The following is a 21,103-nucleotide window of genomic DNA, read 5'->3' as shown; positions in this document are numbered from 1 at the left end:
AGATCATTTATAAAAATTACAAACAGCAGTGGCCCCAAAACAGATCCCTGAGGCACACCACTCGTAACTGGACTCCATAGAACATAGAACATAGAACATTACAGCGCGGAACAGGCCCTTCGGCCCACAATGTTGCGCCGACCAGTCTTATTTTTAAAAAAAAAACATTGACCCACTAATCTAAACCACTCCTTTTTCGTCCATAAACCTATCCACCAATCTCTTAAACGCCCCCAAACTAGGCGCATTTACAACTGCAGCAGGCAGGGCATTCCAGTCCCTCACCACCCTCTGGGTAAAGAACCTGCCCCTGACATCCGTCCTATAACTACCCCCCCTTAATTTAAAGCCATGCCCCCTCGTGCTAGATTTCTCCATCCGAGGAAACAGGCTATCACCATCCACCCTATCTAAACCTCTAATCATCTTATATGTTTCTATAAGATCCCCTCTTAGCCGCCTTCTTTCCAGTGAAAACAACCCCAAATCCCTCAGTCTCTCCTCATAGGACCTCCCCTGCATACCAGGCAACATCCTGGTAAACCTCCTCTGCACCCTCTCCAAAGCCTCCACATCCTTCCTGTAATGTGGGGACCAAAACTGCACACAGTACTCCAAGTGCGGCCGCACCAGAGTTGTGTACAGTTGCAACATGACGCTGCGACTCCTAAATTCAATCCCCCTACCAATAAACGCCAAGACACCGTATGCCTTCTTAACAACCTTATCTACTTGATTCCCAACTTTCAGGGATCTATGTACACATACACCTAGATCCCTCTGCTCCTCCACTCTATTCAAAGTCCTCCCGTTAGCCCTATACTCAACACATCTGTTATTCCTACCGAAATGGATTACCTCACACTTCTCCGCATTAAACTCCATCCGCCACCTCGCGGCCCAGCTCTGCAACCTGTCCAAGTCACCCTGCAAACTTCGACACCCTTCCTCACAATCTACCACACCTCCGACTTTGGTGTCATCAGCAAACTTACTAATCCACCCAACTATACCCTCATCCAGATCATTAATAAAGATTACGAACAGCAGTGGCCCCAAAACAGATCCCTGAGGCACACCACTCGTAACCGAACTCCATGATGAATAATTACCATCAACCACCACCCTCTGTCTCCTATCTGCTAACCAATTCCTGATCCAAGTACCTAAATTACCACCAATCCCATACATCTGCATTTTCTGCAGAAGCATACCATGGTGAACCTTATCAAACGCCTTACTAAAATCCATATATACCACATCTACTGCCTTACCCCTATCCACCTCTTTGGTCACCTTCTCAAAGAACTCAATAAGGTTAGTAAGGCACGACCTTCCCGCTACAAAACCATGCTGACTATCTCTAATCAATTCATTACTCTCCAAATAACTATAAATCCTATCCCTAATAATTCTTTCTAAAACCTTGCCCACTACAGAAGTAAGACTCACTGGTCTATAATTCCCAGGGAAGTCTCTGCTCCCCTTCTTAAACAATGGGACAACATTCGCTGTCCTCCAATCATCCGGTACTATACCAGAGACCAACGACGACCTGAAGATCAGAGCCAGTGGCTCTGCAATCACCTCTCTTGACGAATATTTACCATCAACCACCACCCTCTGTCTCCTATCTGCTAGCCATCTAGCTATCTGTTAGCTTAATTTCTGTCATAGGGAAAAGCTTAGAAGCCACACAGGACTGGTAATCAGGCAGAATCAATATGGTTTTGAAAGGGGAATCTTGTTTAACCCATTTATTTCAATTTTTTGAAGTAGTAACATGTGCTGTGTATAATGAGGAACAGGTGAATGTACTTAGATTTCCAGAAGGCATTTGATAAGGTGGTACATCAAAAGATTATTGCGGAAAATAAAAACTCACAGTGTAGGGGGTAGATTGATTGTTTCCCGTTAAAGTGAAAAGTTTATTTATTAGTGTCACAAGTAGGCTTGCATTCACACTTCAATGAAGTTATTGTGAAAATCCCATAGTTGCCACACTCTGGTGCCTGTTCGGGTACACTGAAGGAGCATTTAGCATGGCCAATGCACCTAACCAGCACGCCTTTCAGACTGTGGGAGGAGGAAACCCATGCAGACACGGGGAGAACGTGCAAACTCCACACAGACAGTGACTCAAGCCTGGAATCGAGCCTGGGTCCCTGGCGCTATGAGGCAGCAGTGCTAACCACTGTGCCACCCATGTTAGAGGAGGCATAAATGGGTCATTTTTTGGTTGCAAGATATAATGAGTGGTGTGCCACAGGGATCAGGGTTGGGGCCTTAACTTTTTACAATTTATATAACTGATTTGGACAAAGGAATCAAACGTATGGTTATTAAATTGGCTGATGACACAAAAACAGATAGGAAATGAAGTTGTACTGAGGACATAAGGAGGCTACAAAGGGATATACAGATAGGTTAAGTGAGTTGGCAGCGATTTGGCAAATATAGGACATAATGTGGGAAAATGTGAAATGGTTCGTTTTAGCGGGAAAAATATTTTTAAAATCTAAGTGGTGAGAGATAACAGAGCTCTGAGATGCTATGTCATTGGTCTTAATGTGGACCATCACCTCTCCCAAAAGAATGTCCTGCAGCCGCTCTGTGACATTTTTGACTATGGCTCCAGGGAGGCAACATACCATCCTGGAATCACAGCCGTAGCCACAGAAACGCCTGTCTGCTCCCTTAACTATGGAATCCCCTATCACCGGATCACTTCCACTCTTTTTCTTCCCCCCACTGTGTGCAGTGGAGCCACCCATGGTGCCACAAACTTGGCTCTTGTTACAGTCGTCTGAGGAACCATCCTGCTTATCAGTATCCAAAATGGAAAAGTGGTTAGAAAGCGAGTTAGCCTCAGGGGATTCCTGCATTCCATCTGTTTCTCTTAGATGCTCTGGATGTCATCCATTCTCTCTCTGCCTGTATATGCTTCTTGTAACCCAGCAGATGCACCGCAGTTAATCCAGTTGCAACTTGAGTGCCACAACATGGTTTTTGCAGCTGCTGAAACTTCCTGCAGCTGTAGTCATTGACGGGCACTTTGTGCCTGCACAACTTCCCACATCCCACAGGATGCACATTCCATGGTCAACTGCACTGACATAATTCACCTATTATTCATCAATCCTCTCCTCTGTGCCATGTCTGGAAAGGCCTATTCTTACTAACCAATTTATAGGATGCTGCAACTTCACTTTTAGATTTTATCTATAAGCTCTCTCTCGTTTTCTCCAAACTCTGTACTGTTTTAGGGGACCCATCGTTCTAAATTCTGCACTGCTTTATGGGCCCTCACACTGTCTCTTCCCAAACTCCACGCTGCTTTATCAAGAAGTGGATATTTCAGAAAATCAGATCACTTTTAAAATTCCACTAGCTACAGTGTTGAGATTCAAACTAGTGTCCCCAGAACATTAGCTTTCCTCTGCATTACTAGTTCAGTGACTTTACCACTACGCCACTGTCTCTGCCTTGGACCTACAAAAACATCAGTACACTTACTGGGATTTTTTTTCAGGAAGAGAAAGGAAAAGAAGGATGTAATGAAGACCGCCTCAGCAAATTATGTGGTGCAGATGTGTGACCCATGAAATAGACTGATGTTCTTCAATGGTCACCTGCACATGGGTAACAGTTGAAAAAATATTCCAAGGAACTGTACTTTGTACGTCCTTTTTCAGTAAAAAGGGGAACAGGATGAGGTGAAAGAAGGAAGACATTTGTGTAAAGAACAGCTTTGACTGACCCAGGAACATTAACAAGCACACAATACCCCAGTTACAGTGAGCACACTGATAACAGGAAAGCCCAGAATGGGTAAATTTAGAACTTGCTACAAGATTGTATGAGACCAATCGCTCCAAGTGGTGATATTGTCTGTGCTGTCCACATTGGAATCAGCAAAATGAAAGGAGATATTCTAAAAGAATAAGGAAGTAAATCATGATGTTACAATAATGATAAAAATAGCACTAAAAGAACCCCACCCAAATTAAAATGACAAAAACGTCCAGAATGTTTGGATCAAATACAGTCAGGTAACCCCAATTACATTTTGTATCACAATACACTTCAGATAATTCCCATTGCTTTGAATATGACTGAGGCAAGATGCCCAAAGTGGTATAAAAGAGACAGCTGAAAAAGTGTTGAGAAAACATGGCTACAAAGAGTTACAGATTTGTGGAGAAAGACCAAAGGAATCCAAAGCAGTAACTACAACCCAAAACCCACAAGGAATGAAGGAGAGGAGTTTGATGAATGATATAGTGACAGAAATCAATGTGGCAGAAGGGATTATAATTGACTAGATTTAGTAATAATGAGTATATGAATATATGATTAGGGGCATGAGTAGGCCATTCAGCCCTTCAAGCTTGCTCTGCTATTTGATAAGGTTGTGGTTGATCTTACTGTGGTGGGCTTCAGCCCTAATTTCCTGCCTATCCACATATACCCTCAGACTCTTGATTAACAGGATAGTCAATCTAGCTCCCAGCCTTAAAATATTCAATGAAACTGCTTCCACTGCTGTTTGGGAAAAGCAGGGGTAGTAATGCTGAACATCTATAAAGCTCTGTTCAGGACCCAACTAGAAAACTTCATCCACATATTGGAAAGGATGTTCTTGAGGGTGCAGAGGAGATTCACCCGAATGATTCCAGGGATGGGGGATTTTAGCTACAAGAGGCTGGAGTTGTTCTCCTTAAAGCAAAGGAGATTGAAAGGAGATCTGATAGAGGTGTACAAGACAACGACAGCTTTAAATGAGCTAGGTAAGGAAAAACTATTCCCGTTTGTTGTCTGTAAGGGACACAGATTAAAGATCTTAGGCAAAAGGGTCAGGCAATGTGAAGAAGAGCTTTGACACAGTGTGGTGATGAGCTGAAACTTGGTGCCCACAAGGTGGAAAAAGTGGAAACAATGATTTCAGAAGGAAATTGGTTGGGCATTTAAAGAAAATAAACTTGCAGGACTATGGGGAACGGGCTGAGAAATGGGACCGACTGGATAGTTCTGGAGAGAGCGAGCGTACACATTTCATGTGCCAAATGGCCTCCACCTGCACTGTAAATGACCGAGAGAGAGATGGATTGACATTTCATTAATAGTGTGTAAATTGTGTGCTTTCTGCAACCAATGTGCAAATTCAGCAAGTTCTTAAAAATAACAGGGAGGTTAAGGTCAAGACTGTGCAAAGCAGCGAAGTGACATAAATCAAACCGCTCCGGAGGTTGGCAAACGACAATGTATTTGTTCTTCCCTGGAGCATTAATAACAGTGCTTGTCACAAACTCGCTGTTTCTTCTCTGCAAACCTTTGGCTTGCAGTATTTAAATTATGCAATTGGACTAATTTGATACTTAATAGAGAAAGCGAAACAACAATCAAACTAATGTTCACATAATCTTGGTGCTCACATCGTAGAATACTACAGTGCAGAATAGGCCGTTCGGTCCATCGAGTCTGCACCAACCATTAAAACACCTGAACTCCCAACTCCCACCTAATCCTGTTTACCAGTACTTGGCCCATAGCCCATAGTCCTGCAAGTTTATTTCCTTCAAATGCCCAACCAATTTCCTTCTGAAATCATTGCTTCCACTTTTTCCACCCTTGTGGGCACCAAGTTTCAGCTCATCACCACGTTTCAGCTCATCACCACTCACTGTGTCAAAAAGCTCTTCTTCACATTGCCTGACCCTCTTGCCTTAGATCTTTAATCTGTATCCCTTTAGTCCTTGTACAGTCAACAAATGGGAACAGTTTTTCCTTATCTAGCTCATCTAAAGCTGTCATTGTCTAGTACACCTCTATCAGATCTCCCTTCAATCTTCAAATTTGCTTTAAGGACAACAACTCCAACCTCTAGTAGCTAAAATGTTGTGATGTGCCATGTGCTCATCCAAGTACTTTTTAAAGGATGTGAGGCATCCCACTTCCACTACCCACCAAGACAGCACATTCCAGACCATCACCACCCTCTGGATAAAAAGATTTTCCTCACATCCTCCCTAAACCTCCTGCCCCTCATCTTGAACCTATGTCCCCCTGTGACTGATCCTTTAAGTAAGAGGAACAGCTGCTCTTTATCCACTCTGTCCAAGTATCTCAATCTTGAGCACCTCAATCAGGTCGCCCTCAGTCTTCTCTGTTCCAGAGAAAACAACCGCAACCTCTCTTTATAACTTAAATGTTCCATCGCAGGCAGCATCCTGGTGAATCTCCTCTGCAGCCCCTCCAGTGCAATCACATCCTTCTGATAACGTGAACATAAAAAAATAAGAAATAGGAGCAGGAGTAGGCCATCTAGCCCCTCGAGCCTGCCCCGCCATTCAATAAGATCATGGCTGACCTGAAGTGGATCAGATCCACTTTCCCGCTTTCTCCCCATAACCCTTAATTCCCTTGTCTGTCAAAAACTTATCTACCCATGACTTAAATATATTCAGTGAGGCAGCCTCCACCACTTCAATGGGCAGAGAATTCCAGAGTTTCACCACCCTTTGAGTGAAGAAGTTCCTCCTTAACTCCGTTCTAAACTGTCCCCCCCTTGAGGCTGTGCCCTCTAGTCCTGCTGTCCTTTCTGAGTGGGAAGAATCTCTCTATCTCTACCCTATCCATCCCTCTCACTATCTTATACGTCTCTATAAGATCCCCCCTCATCCTTCTAAACTCCAGCAAGTACAGACCCAGTCTATTTAGTCTCTCTTCATAGTCCAACCCCCTCATCTCCAGTATCAGCCTAGTGAACCTCCTCTGCACTCCCTTCAAGGCCAAAATATCCTTGCGCAAGTGTGGCGACCAAAAACTGCACACAGTACTCTAGCTGCGGCCTCACCAGTACCCTGTACAGTTGCAGCAAGACCTCCCTGCTTTTATATTCTATCCCCCTCGCTATAAAGGCCAGCATTCCATTTGCCTTCTTGATCACCTGCAGACTGGGTTTTTGCGACTCATGCACAAGGACCCCCAGGTCCCTCTGCACCGTAGCATGCTGCAGCTTTTCGCCCTTTAAATAGTAATCCCTCCTACCATTATTCCTGCCAAAGTGGATAACCTTACACTTGCTAACATTGTACTCCATCTGCCAGGTCCTCGCCCACTCACTCAGCCTATCCAGATCCCTCTGCAGACTTTCCACACCCTCCGCACAATATGCTTTTCCACTCATCTTTGTGTCATCAGCAAATTTCGTTACCCTACACTCAGCCCCCTCCTCCGGATCATCTACATAAATGGTAAATAGCTGAGGCCCCAGCACCGATCCCTGCAGCACTCCACTAGTCACCAACCACCAATCAGAATAGTATCCATTGATACCAACTCTCTGCCTCCTATTAGACAACCAATCCTCTATCCACGCTAACACCTTACCCCCAACTCCATGCACCCTAACCTTCTGAAGCAACCTTTTATGAGGCACCTTATCAAACGCCTTTTGAAAATCGAGAAACACCACATCCACCGGTTCCCCTCTGTCTACCGCACTAGTCACATCCTTATAGAAATCCAATAAATTTGTCAAACACGACTTCCCCTTGTGGTGACCACAACTGTACACAGTACTCTAGCTGTGGCCTCAACAAAGTTCTGCAGAACTCCAACATGATTTTCCTGCTTTTGTAATCTATGCCTCGACTGAAGTGGATGAGCTGGTGGCGCAGATCGGCACAAATGGATATGATCTGGTGGCCATTACAGAGACGTGGCTGCAAGGTGACAGGGACTGGGAGCTGAATGTCCAGGGGTATCAAGTGTTTAGGAAGGATAGGCGGGAGGAAAAAGGGGGGGCATAGCTCTGCTGATTAACGATAGCATCAGGGTGGATGATATAGGAACCAAAGAGCAGAAAGTGGAATCGTTGTGGGTGGAGATTAGGAACAGCAAAGGGAGGAAGACGCTGGTGGGTGTCAGTCTATAGGCCCCTGAATAATGATCTGGAGGTGGGGCGGACTGTTAACGCGCAAATAAATGCGGCGTGCAGGAATGGAACGGCCGTAATTATGGGAGATTTCAATCTGCATATTGATTGGTCGACCCATGTTGGACGCGGTGGGCTTGAGGAAGAGTTCTTGGAATGCTGCCGGGTTAGTTTCCTGGAACAGTGTGTGTTGGAGCCAATGAGGGAGCGAGCTATCTTGGATCTGGTGTTATGTAATGAGGCAGGTAGAATTAGGGACCTTGTGGTGAAGGATCCTCTTGGGGAGAGTGATCATTGTATGGTGGAGTTTCTGGTGCAGATGGAGGAGGAGAAAGTGGGTTCCCGGACTTGTGTCCTTTGTTTGAACAGAGGGGAGTACGGTAGGATGAGAGAAGAATTGGCGAATGTTGACTGGGGGAGCGCATTGGAAGGTAGGTCTGCTGAGGAGCAGTGGAGGATCTTTAAGGAGATCTTTCTTGGTGCTCAGCAGAAATTTATTCCGATGGTTAAGAAGGACCGTAGGAGGAGAGGTAATAAGCTGTGGATAACGAAGGAGGTGAAGGAAAGTGTTAAATTAAAAGCGGAGGCGTTTAGAGTAGCTAAGAGTAGTGGGCGAGAAGAGGATTGGGAGGGGTTTAAATGTCAACAAAGATTGACAAAAAAGTTGATAAAGAAGGGTAGGAGAAACTATGAAGCTGGGCTAGCTCTTAATATAAAAAAGGATAGCAAGAGTTTTTTATAAATATATAAAAAGGAAGAGACTGGCTAGGGTGAACGTTGGACCCTTAGAGGATGAGAGGAGGGCTTAGTGGTAGGGGATGGGGAAATGGCTGAGGTCTTGAATAACTTCTTTGTTTCGGTCTTCACGGAGGAAGACGTGAATAATTTGCCGGGTGTTAGCGATGGAAAGGTGGTAGGACTGGAGGGTATCAATGAGATTGTTGTTACTAGAAAGGCGGTGCTCGACAGACTGGAGGGACTGATTGTGGACAAGTCCCCAGGACCGGATGGAATGCATCCGAGGGTTCTGAAAGAAATGGCGGAGGTGATAGTGGATGCCTTGGTGGTTATTTTCCAGACATCGCTGGATTCCGGGGAAGTGCCGGAAGATTGGAAAGCGGCTAATCTTACGCCGTTGTTTAAGAAGGGTGCCAGGCAAAAGGCAGGGAATTATAGGCCGGTTAGTTTAACATCTGTTTTAATGTAGGTAAAATGTTAGAATCCGTCATCAAGGAGGAAATAGCGAGGCATCTTGAGGGGAATTGCTTGATAGAGCAGACGCAGCACGGTTTCGTTAAGGGGAAGTCGTGTCTGACAAATTTATTGGAGTTCTATGAGGATGTGTCTAGGGCGGTGGATAGAGGAGAGCCAGTGGATGTGGTCTTTCTTGATTTTCAGAAGGCATTTGACAAGGTACCTCACAAGAGGTTATTGCAGAAGGTAAGGGGGCATGGAGTTGGGGGTAGGGTGTTAGCGTGGATAGAGGATTGGTTGTCAAATAGGAGGCAGAGAGTGGGGGTTAATGGGTGCTATTCGGATTGGCGGTTGGTAACTAGTGGAGTGCCCCAGGGGTTGGTGCTGGGGCCTCAGCTATTAACCATTTATATAGATGATCTGGAGGAGGGAACCGAGTGTATGGTGCCGAAATTTGCTGATGACACCAAGATTGGTGGAACGGCAAATTGCGCGGAGGGTGTGGAGAGTCTGCAGAAGGATCTAGATAGGCTGGGCGAATGGGCCAGGAAATGGCAAATGGAATTTAATGTTGGCAAGTGCGAGGTGGTCCACTTTGGTAGGAATAATGGTAGGAAGGACTATTTCTTATGTGGCGAAAAACTGCAGCAGGCGACGGTGCAGAGGGACCTCGGGGTCCTTGTGCATGAGTCGCAAAAACCCAGCCTGCAGGTGCAGCAGGTGGTCAGGAAGGCGAATGGGATGCTGGCCTTCATAGCGAGGGGGATTGAATATAAAAAGTAGGGAGGTCTTGCTGTGGCTGTATAGGGCATTGGTGAGGCCGCAGCTGGAGTACTGTGTGCAGTTTTGGGCGCCGTACTTACGCAAGGATATTTTGGCCTTGGAGGGAGTGCAGAGGAGGTTTACTAGGCTGATACCGGAGTTGAGGGGTTGAGCTATGAGGAGAGGCTGAATAAACTAGGCTTGTACTCATTAGAGTTTAGAAGAATGAGGGGAGATCTCATTGAGACGTACAAGATGATGAATGGGATGGATAGGATAGAGGTGGAGAGACTCTTCCCGCTCAGAAAGGACAGTAGGACTAGGGGGCACAGCCTCAAGATAAAGGGGGGGCGGTTTAGAACGGAGTTGAGGAGAAACTTCTTCACTCAAAGGGTGGCGAATCTCTGGAATTCTCTGCCCGTTGAGGTGGTGGAGGCTGCCTTGCTAAATATTTTTAAGTCGCAGGTTGATGGGTTTTTGATAAGCGAGGGGATTAAGGGTTATGGGGAGAGGGCGGGAATGTGGCACTGAGTTACGACAGATCAGCCATGATCTTATTGAATGGCGGGACAGGCTCGAAGGGCTAGATGGCCTACTCCTGCTCCTATTTCTTATGTTCTTATGATAAATGCAAGTGTCCCATATGCTTTTTTCATCACCCTACTAACATGCCCCACTGCTTTCAGAGTTATATGGCCAAATATGCCAAGGTCCCTTTGTTCCACACACCTCCCTATTGTCCTATCATTCACTGAATACTTTCTTGACAAATTATTCCTTCCAAAGTGTATCACTTGACTTTAAGGTTAGATTCCATCTGCTACTTATCTGTCCATTTGACCATTCCATTTATATCTTCTTGTAGTGCAAGAAACTCCGCCTCAATGTTAACCACCCGCCCAATCTTTGCATCACCCGCAAACTTACTAATCTTACACCCCCCCCAATTAAATAAATACACGAAGATAAGTGGCATAGCTTACTGGTTTTTCTATTAACTCCATCCATTCATTCAGGAAGCTCAGAAGGTTGAACGCATCAGGGATATTATCCCCTTCGGAACAGAAAATCAGGAGCACTGCCAAAGGGATTTCTTCAGTGCAACTACACAAGACAAAACAAGAACAGTTAGCACGCATAGAAATACATCAATATTTGTCATTATAAAATTAAGAGCTAGCAATACAAATATAATTTATTGCTTTGGGCTCTCATTATTGCTGTGTTCAACAGGCCATGACCAGAGACTCCTCAGAGCTCCAGTATTTTCTGAGATGTGTTTGCTCGGGTAGTTTTATGACAAAGAGCCCCCTCTTGTGACCCAGCTGAGAGCAGCAGGCGATCCCAACCAGTAATCAATGGCAGAGATTTGAACACACTAAGAGGTCTCACAACACCGGGTTAGAGTCCAACCAGTTTATTTGATAGTGATATTATTTGATATTATCAAATAAACTGGTTGGACTCTAACCTGATGTTGCGAGACCTCTCACTGTGTTTACCCCAGTCCAATGCCGGCATCTCTACATCAGAGATTTGAACTACATAGATCTAATTGCTGGGAAATCCGACACTTGTAGATCCAGCAGCCAGCTGCTCAATACACAGATCACCTAACCTGTGCAGCAAATGAAGAAAGGAAGTTACCCACACCAAACGAGATTTAAATAGGACTTTTTCTGAACAAAAGAGGAGAAAGTGAATGTTTTGAGCTTTTGACTGTAACCCACATGCCCAAACTAGGCACCCATCTTCCAGCAGCCTTTTTTCCAGTCTTAGTTTGGTAAGAATTGCTGAGAGATTTAACTATAGATGAACCAAAATGTCTTACATATTGTCAAGAGCAATGCCATTGTTCTTACTCCCACCAAAAACGCTTTCCTTCCCACCCACCCTCTTCCCTAACCTCTGCCTTATTCAATCCAAAACTAAGCTTCAGACCCTGTGCTATAGACCCTGTACAAGACTACTTGCTTCCAAGCCATCACATAGTTCCTCTCGGTCCTTACCTTATCCACTCAAAGCTTTACCCATTCTGGTCACTCCTGGACTTTGGAATTATCCTCTTTGGCAGCTCCACCTCTACCCTTCAATCAAGTCAAATCATCAAAAGCCTCTTGTTCTGCAGAGTCCCATTCACTCATACTTTCTGACTGCTATTGGCTGCTGGACCTGGTCTATAAATCCACCCAATTTTTTGTAGCCTCCATGTCCTCTTGACTGCCTTGTGTCTACCATTATTCACACTCTCCCCGTTCTATCTTTGCAGGAAAGCTTTCAATCCTTGCTCAATTCTTTGGCAATTTCTCAACAAATGCCATTAAGTCACCACTTTTCCTTCCTCACCTTTGCAAACCTTGTGAGAACACATCACTTCATCCAAGCTTTTGATCACCCTCCTAGCAAAGCTTCCACTTCTTCAAACATTGCTTTTCTACATTAAAGTGCTATATAAATCCAGCAATGCTCCAGAATAACTCGGCCAGCTAGAAGACCCTGTGGGTTCCTGAGTTTACAGCACCCAAGAATGCAGAATAATGTACTGCAAAGCTTCAGTTACAACATTGCTCCTTATATTCTTATTGACAACCTAATTTGCTTCAGCCTTGGACATGTTGTGGTGAAAACCAAAATGACCAGCCAGTGTGTTTGGAACTGACAGTAGCACAGTGGTTAGCACTGCTGCCTTACAGCACCAGGGACCCAGGTTCGATTCTGGCTTTGGATCATTGTCTGTGATGAGTTTGCATTCTCTCTGTGTCTGCATGGGTTTCCTCCAGATGCTCCAGTTTCTTCCCACAGACTGAAAGATATGCGGGTTAGGTTGATTGACCATGTTAAATTGCCCTTTAGTGTCAGGGAATGAGGAGGGTGAATATGTGGGTTTGCAGCGATAGGGCCTGGGCAGGATTGTTGCTGGTGCAGCCTCAATGGGCCAAATGGCCTCCTTCTGCATTGCCGGGATTCTATTCCATCTGAATTTCAGTTATATTCTGTTCCCCCCATTCTATTGGTACAGGGGATCTGAGACCTCAGTGTGCCCTGTGTCACACTGTTCCCTGAAAAGGTACATAGCAAAGCTTCATTCTCAGTCTGACAGTATCACCAGATACAACAATATTCCTACCTGTCACTATAGAGTGATTTTGTAATGCCGCCTCCCGGGATATAGATCTCCTGTTCCTCCTCGCTGATCCCAGGATAGGCCGCTACTCGCTCGAGTTCTTTCCATTTGAGGGTGTGGAACTTGTCTCCTACAAGGTTCTGAAGAGCTGGTGTTGCCAAATATCGCAGAGGTGTGCTGTGAAAAAGGAATATAGTTTCTAAACTCTCAGGCTTCAATCAGGTGAATTGACATTTAGATGTTGATTTTCCTATCGCAATCAAACAAATAATTTAATTGCACACCCATTCCCGAATGTTATACAATACTGGATCAGGCAGTTAAACAGAAATGTCCCTCCCACTACCTAACCACCGGGAACGAGGACCACTTAACTTTGTGTACCCACAATCAGAAAGGACTCCAGTTTAAAAACACTCCCCACCCTCAATCTGAGGGGAATCAAAATTTGTGAATAAATTAATATGCAAGGTTTTAAAAAAATATTTCATGTGACATGGGCATCACCAGCTAGGCCAGAATTTAATGCCCATCTCTAACTACCCAATAAGGTGGTGGGGGAGCTGCTGCAGTCCCTGGGGTGTAGGGAGACCCACAGTGCTGTTAGGAGAGACTTCCAGGATTTTCACCCAGCAACAGCAAGGATGGTGAGTGATTTGGAGGGGAACTTGCAGGTGGCATTGTTCCCATGCATCTGCTGCCCTTATCCTTCTAGGCGAGAGATTGCTGGTTTGGAAGCTGCTGCTAAAGGAGCCTTGGTGAATTGCTGCAGTGCATCTTGTAAATGGTACACACTACTGCACCAATGGTGAAGGCAGTGAATGTTTGGGTGATGGATGGGATGCCAATGAAGCGGGTTGCTTTGTCCTGGATAATGCCCAGTTTCTCAAACATTGATGGAACTGCACTCATCTAGGTAAGTATTCCATCACATTCCTAATATGTGGCCTTGAAGATGATGGACAGACTTTAGGGAGCCAGGAGAAGTGTTAGTCATTGCAGGATTCCTATCCACTGATAGGAATCCTGTAGCTCTTGTAGCTACAGTATTCATATGGCTGGTTCAGTTCAGTTTCTGGTCAATGGCAGCGTGTTGATAGTGATGGTAGCTGTTGTATATTGGAGAATTGTCACTAGGAAGTACAGAGGATTAACAATAACAGAGCTTTATTTACAGGGTGCTGTTCACTACACAGCTGCTTCTTCTCTCTGGCAGTTTCCTGCGCTTGTGACCTGTAACATCATTTCTGGTGAATATTTGAATATTAAAGCAGTGGTTAGTGCAGCTGCTAAGAATCAATATTAATAGTGACATTTCCTCCCCCATAAGTTGGGGCAGCATGGTGGCACAGTGGTTAACACTACTTCCTCACAGCACCAGGAACCCAGTTCAATTCCAGCCTTGGGTCACTTCCTCCTCATGTCTGCGTGGGTTTCTTCCAGGTGCTCTGGTTTCCTCCCACAATCCAAAAGGTGTGTGGGGGTTAGGTTGATTGGCCATGCTAAACTGTCCCTTAGTATCAGAGGGATTAGCAGGTAACTACATGGGATTATTGGGATAGGGCCCAGGTGGGAATGTTGTAAGCTTGATGGGCTGAGTGGCCTCCTGCACTGTAGGGATTCTATGAAATTGCCTCTAACAAATTCAAACAAGTGCAACATGAAAAATAATCAATAAGGTTGCTGTTCCTGGAATGGTTGGCAGCAAATCTCTGATTTCTCCTGTTCACTGGTTGCAATCTCTGGCATTTTCATCTTTGCATGAATGTCATCAGTGTTTGGTTTGTCTGGCGTTGACATTGTAACCAGAGGTTGACTCTGTATGAGGTGTTTCTTTCCTCAGTAGTGTCTGTTGGTGTCAGGATTTCACACAGTTCAACCTGGATTTTCAGCCAGTTCCACTTCCCGAAGGATCTCCCCACCTGGTTTGCTGGTCTGCATACCAACTTCCAGATGACATCATCTCGAGTCTGGAAATATACAAGACACTTCCAAACTGTGCAAGGATCATGACAGGAACTCATTTCTCTCCTGTGGACTAATTCCTAGCCAAAACTCCATGTCCTTGGTGGAAGACACAATGTTTTCCTTTTCTGCCATTTTATCAGTCCTTGTTGTGAGATTTATTTTGCTTTAAGGTTTCAACAAGTTGAATGCCGAATGCAATTGTCTCATCATCATTGATAACACAGGGGAGGTTTTGTTTGTAGAATGAGTGCTATTCTTATACATGAGTAAGAATTGGTCAAACCTTGTTCCCTGGGTACTCTCAATGTATGTTTCATAGTTTAAACAGACATTCGCAGCAGGATGGCACGGTACAAATCTAATATGTTGAATACCATTCCCTTTTAAGAAACTTCAGAATTGTTGGGAGACAATTGAAGTCTATCATCACTTACCAATTATTCAGAGAATCCAAATCTGCTCAAGGCTTCTCCTAGTTTCTTGACAGCCTTCTCCGATTAGGTAGATTTCATTATCGTGACTTCTGGCTACTTTGAATGAGCATTAACCACTAGTACAAACATCTCTCCTTCAAAAGGTCCTGCAAAGTCTACATGCACTTACTGCCAAGCCTCTTCTGGCCATTTGCATGGATGTGGTGGTGCTAAGGGTGGCAGGTTACTTACCTTCACACATTGCAGCTTTCCCTTCACTTTGCACATCCAAGCCAGAAGTAATTCCTGGCTGTTTCCTTCATGCCTACAACTCTGCAATGGCTATTGTGTAACTTCTCTAACACCTATATTCTCAATAGTGGCAAAACGATCAGTCTGAGCCCCCAAAGACGACATCCTGACTGTACTGGCAGCTCAGTCTTCTAGAGGAGCATAGTTTCAAGTCAGGTATTTGGAGTTCTTCTCTCATAATAACATGTCCACCACTTCTGAATGTACCGGATCGCTCCAATTGTATTTTCTCAATGTCCAGAAGTGACTGGTGTACTGCCTATCTGTTCAAAGTAAAAGGTATTACCACTTGAGTAGTTTGACGAGCTATTTGGTAGTGGTAATCTTAGCAGTCTATCCACATTAGTGTTGGCTTGATTGTCAATACTTGATCTTATTGAATGGCGGGGCAGGCTCAAAGGGCTAGATGGCCTACTCCTGCTCCTATTTCTTACATTCTTATGATGCTGTAAGTATGTGCAGACAATAGCAATGGTCATTTCTGCATTCTACTAGTTGCCAGTGATAGAATTCCTGTGTGTGGTCCAAAAATAGTAGTGAATGGACAATGGTCCATCAACAGTGCAGACTTTCTTTAGTGCAGGAATTGATGGAATTTGTTTTTACTCCAAAGATAATCTTTAACGCTTCCCTTTCAATGTGCGGGTAGTTACTTTCAGCCTTGCTCAATGATCAAAATAGAAAAGCAATGGGGTCTTTCTTCACCCTGATATGAGATACCACTGCTCCAACACCATAAGGGGATGCATCACATGCTAATTATAGGGAAGGGTAGGATCAAAATGTGAGAGAACTTCAGATTTTAGGAATGTTACTTTGGTTTGCACGGAAGCATTATTGCATTGATCTGACCAGTTCCACTTCTTGTTCCAGTAATAAGAGGTTATGCCATGGTTTTAAAATGGTTGCCAAATTCGGAACAAGTCTTTCATAGTAGTTCAACCGTCCAAGGAAGGATCACAACTGGTTAATATTCTGAGCTCCAGGAGCCTCTGTGATAGCCTTAACTTTCGAAGAAGATTTGTGTATGCCCATGGTGTCAATCACATGCCCGACATGATCAACAGGCGACTGGAAGAACTCACACTTGTCCTTGCGGACCCTCAGTCCAGTCTTCCTAGCTCTGGAGAGTGGGATCCAAATTCCAAAGATGTTCCTCTCTGTCCCTTCCAGGAACTAGGATGTCAACCGAATAGCACTGGACCCCACTTGGTCCACTCAGGATCTGATACAATAGTGGATCAACAATACAAAAGATGTGACACCAAACAGCAATCTTTGATACTGGACCAAGCTTATGTCAACAGTTGTCAAAAGTTCCTTCTACTTTATGTTTACCTGTAAGACTGGCTTAGGTTGATTTTGCTAAACTGCTGGTCTCCCATCAATCACACAAATGGGCCATCAATGTGGGGTAATGGACACAGTTCTGCATATAATACTGAGTGCACTTGAAGTCACCGCAAATCCTTATGGTTCCATCTTTCTTGATGACTGGTACTATTGGTGTGGCCCATTCACTAATGCTGACAGGTTCCAAGAATCCAGTCTTTACAAGTTGTCCCAAGTCAGCCTGTCAGCATAGGGTACTGACTTTGCCCTTCAAGCATTTTGTTTGGCTTCCTTTTGTAACCTCCAATTTAACAATGATGTCTTTCATATTCCACAGTTCTTTATCAAAAACAATTCTTTCTTTAGACATTTTGTGAGACCTGATATTCCATTAATCATCAGGTTGACTGTGGCCCAGTCTAGCTGAACCTTCTCTAACCACATTCAACCTATCAATGCTGGACAATTGTTCCCAATTACATGTAGAGACAAATCTGCTGTTTCTCCATCAAGTTTCACAGCTACATCAATGCAGCCCTTCAGTGAAGCCACTTCACCTATGTATACCTTCAGCACTATTCTTGAAGCTTTCAAAGGAATATGTCTGAGTTTTCCCTTATACGTAGTCTCTGGAACCAGCGACACTGCTGCCCCAGTGTTAACTTCCATCCTTACTAGTTGTCCATTCAGCAGTGGAGAGACCCAGTATCTATTCATAGCACCAGCAATGACTAACACATTCAGTGATAATTCATCCTCAGACTGTAGGCTGCTTCATTTCTCTTGACACTTTTGCATAGCATGAACACTTCTTTTATTCTGTTTACAAGCTGCCTTGGTTTGTTCTGGCTTATTATTTTTACTTATAACTTGCTTTTTCTTCCAGCAAGCGCACTCTATGTGCCCTTTTCTCCCCACAAGTTCTGTATACTATGCCCTTACAACAGCATTCCATAGCAGAACGCCCTCGCTTTGCACACTGATGACATATACAAGTTTCAAAACTCTCAGGTGTTGATTCAGCTGATATTTTTTGTATTTGAATACACAAACTCAGGTGTTGAGCTTTAGAGCCAGCTCCATCGAAACAGCAATTTCAATGACCTTTTTCAGAATAAGGCTACTCTTGGTTAACAAACGTTTCTATATTGCTTCACCACAGACAAATTTGTCTTAAATTGTGTCTTTCAGCACACCAAACTCACAATATTCTGCAAGCCTTTTTAAACACAGCCAAATTGATTCCCTCCCCCTCTTGATTTCTTTTGTATAATCTAAAGCATTCTGCAATTACCAAAGGCTTTGATGAAAAACTTGTTTCCAAAATATTTTCGATATGTTCATATATTTTAGTCCCTGGCTTCCTCGTTTGCACTAAACTTCTAAAGAAGGTTAAACGTTGTTTCCACCATCATGTTCAGGAGTGTGGGTGCCCTAATATCTCCTACTATTTTGTTTGCCTGTACAAAATAGTCAAAACACTCAGAATAGGAGCTCCATCACTTCACATTTTCATCAAAGGGTTCCACAACACCAAAAACTCTCACCATTTTCTTACCAAAGGAGGTTCCCCTCATGCACACTGTGCAATGCACTTCCAACAGCTACCTTAATATTTTTCTTTTAAACAAGGCAACAGTTCAAGCTTCAGCCTCTTTATAAACACACCCAGCTCTCTAACTGCTCTGCAGAGAATCATTACTCATATCCATTCTCGCCCATTGGTTGGAATTTTACCACCTTGCCCGCCCCAGAATCAGGGCCAACGAGGCTCGCAGGTTGGCATTTTCCATTGGCCTCAAGCAGGCAAGGCGGTAAAATTCCGACAATTATGTCCGGAGAACATACAAAGAACCTCTCGTCCAAGTCTTCTTTTCCCAACTTTTCCAGTAATTTTCCTACTCTCTGGTGGCTAGCAAGCACCTTTTGAATTGCTTGTCGCCAGTTTTTTTATGTTGAACATTGGAGAATTTAGGCCAGGAAGCTCAGAGCTAAAAAAATGGAGATTTATTTACATTCATTATATGGTTGTTTGTATGTTCACTATATGGTTGCTTCTTCACTCTGGCAGTTTCCTTCTCCATTAAGCTGTCATGTCAGTTTTGGCAAATACGTGAATATACAGTGCTTAGTGCCACTTTAAAAAATCAAAATTAATATATAACAGTAATGCCATTGAATGCCAAAGGAAGATGCTTGGATTCTCTCTTGTTGGGAGATGGTCATGGTATAGTACTCGTGTGGCATGAATATTATTTGTCACTTCTCAGCTCAAGCCTTGCTGTATGTGGGCATGAACTAGTTCAATATCTGACAAGTTGGGAATAGTGCTGAACATTTATGCAATTATCTACAAACATCCCCACTCCTTACCTCATGATGGAGGAAATGTCATAGATGAAGCAGCTGAAGATAGTTGAGCCTAAGATAAGGTTAGGTTTAATCTGGTAAGCAAAATGTATCTAGAAAGCGATCACCACAGGATTTCCAGGCACACAACTTTACATTATTAGGTTACTAATTGTCATAGCACTGCCTAAAGTCAATGTACCGATTCATCATAAAGTAATTAAACAAGCAGCAGTACAATAACAAAACGCCACACATTTGTTTTTTCAGGCTCCTTCCTACCTTGAGGCACGACGCAATTCCCTCTCACACATTACAGACTCTTAGGTCAGTGGTAGTACAAATGCAAACTTAATAGGTTGTTTCTGTTGGAAAACTCATGGTCTAGACTGACCCCCATGGCTCAGTAATGCACCATTCTCTCTCAGAACTTCCAAATACTTTAGAGATTGATTGCTTCAATCTCTAAAAGCCAACGGTAATGTTGATGCTGAACCTACCCAATGAGCTGCTTGTCGACACGATGGTAGGCGTAACTGCTGGACAGGGCCACAACTTTGCTAAATTCACTCTCTTTAATCCAGGAAAGGAGTTGTTGTCGGAATGAGCGGTGTTTACCCTATAACGGGCAGGTGAAATTCTGGTTATTCCATAGAATTTACAACTCAGAAAAGACATGCAGCATAACAGGTCAATGCTGTTGTTTTATGCTCCATACAAGCCTCACCTCACTCCACTACACATCCTTTCCCCCCCATATATTTATCTAGTATCTCGAAAATACATTGACACTATTTGCCTCCACCACTCCCTGCGGCCTCGAGTTTCACATTCTGATCACTCTCTGGAGAAAGAGGTTTTAGGGAGTTTAAGGCCCAACTTGCTTTACAACAAAACAGATGGAAAGCAGCTCACTATCAAAAGATCCAAAATGGAACTCCTTCCACACATAAGATGAAGTGGCAATTGAGTCGGGTTGCCATTCCGTTCAAAAAGCCTGCTGATCTGATCTCGCTTGACCTTCTGACACAAGCCAGGCAAGATCTGGGCAGTGCAGCACATCCCCAGGGACTAGCATTGAGGGTTGTGGAGTCAAAGATAAGTAATGAATCATGTAAGTAATGGAACGATGAGATTATGGAATTTGAAATGCAAATATATCAGCCATGATCTTATGGAACTGTGAAAAAGGCTCAAGATCACTTACACTCCTATTTTATATATTTGTATGCATCAATCCATGCCACTTGATCAACCCTGATTCATCACAATGATCTTAGCCAAGACACTCATACTTGCTGAATACCTCTATGCAATGCAGAGTTAAGTGCATACTAAAACAAAGTTTCTTTAAACTAATTTTTAATTCAATCAACTCATTGTAGACACCTCGGGGCAAATTTTCCTGTTCTGCCTGCCATGGGAATCGTAGCAGGGAGGGGAGGACCTTGGAAAAGTCCGCTGAGCTCAGGTGGAATTTTTCTGGTTTTGTGGACAGCGCAGCTTGAAAATCCCACCCCTCATGTCCCAGCTTCTATTTTCACATATTAGGAGGGCAAAAGAGTTTAAATTCCAACTGTTTTAAAACACAATTAAACTAGGACAGAGATTGTCCAATTTTGCTTCACTGCAATACCTGAATAATCGGGGATCGGATCTGCAGAACCGCCAACTTTCGATCTGTTGATGCATAAACTGTAACACAGAAAA

General features: G+C 43.9%; 1 protein-coding gene across 1 annotated transcript in view; it reads right to left on the bottom strand.

The window, feature by feature from the left end:
• psmg2 (proteasome (prosome, macropain) assembly chaperone 2) overlaps positions 1-21,103 on the bottom strand; it is a 35,887-nt gene that overhangs the window by 8,823 nt on the left and 5,961 nt on the right. The window contains exons 3-6 of the mRNA XM_080195004.1: positions 21,030-21,088; positions 19,894-20,012; positions 13,023-13,196; positions 10,879-10,999 (exon numbers count right to left, since the gene is read on the bottom strand). Of these exons, the coding sequence (XP_080051130.1) occupies positions 10,879-10,999; positions 13,023-13,196; positions 19,894-20,012; positions 21,030-21,088 (473 nt within the window). The remainder of the gene's footprint in view (positions 1-10,878; positions 11,000-13,022; positions 13,197-19,893; positions 20,013-21,029; positions 21,089-21,103) is intronic.

The sequence above is a fragment of the Carcharhinus amblyrhynchos genome, chromosome 8 (assembly GCF_965287045.1).
Source record: "Carcharhinus amblyrhynchos chromosome 8, sCarAmb.v2.hapA, whole genome shotgun sequence".
Taxonomy (NCBI): Eukaryota; Metazoa; Chordata; class Chondrichthyes; order Carcharhiniformes; family Carcharhinidae; genus Carcharhinus; species Carcharhinus amblyrhynchos.
This window is presented reverse-complemented; position numbering and strand designations above follow the sequence as displayed.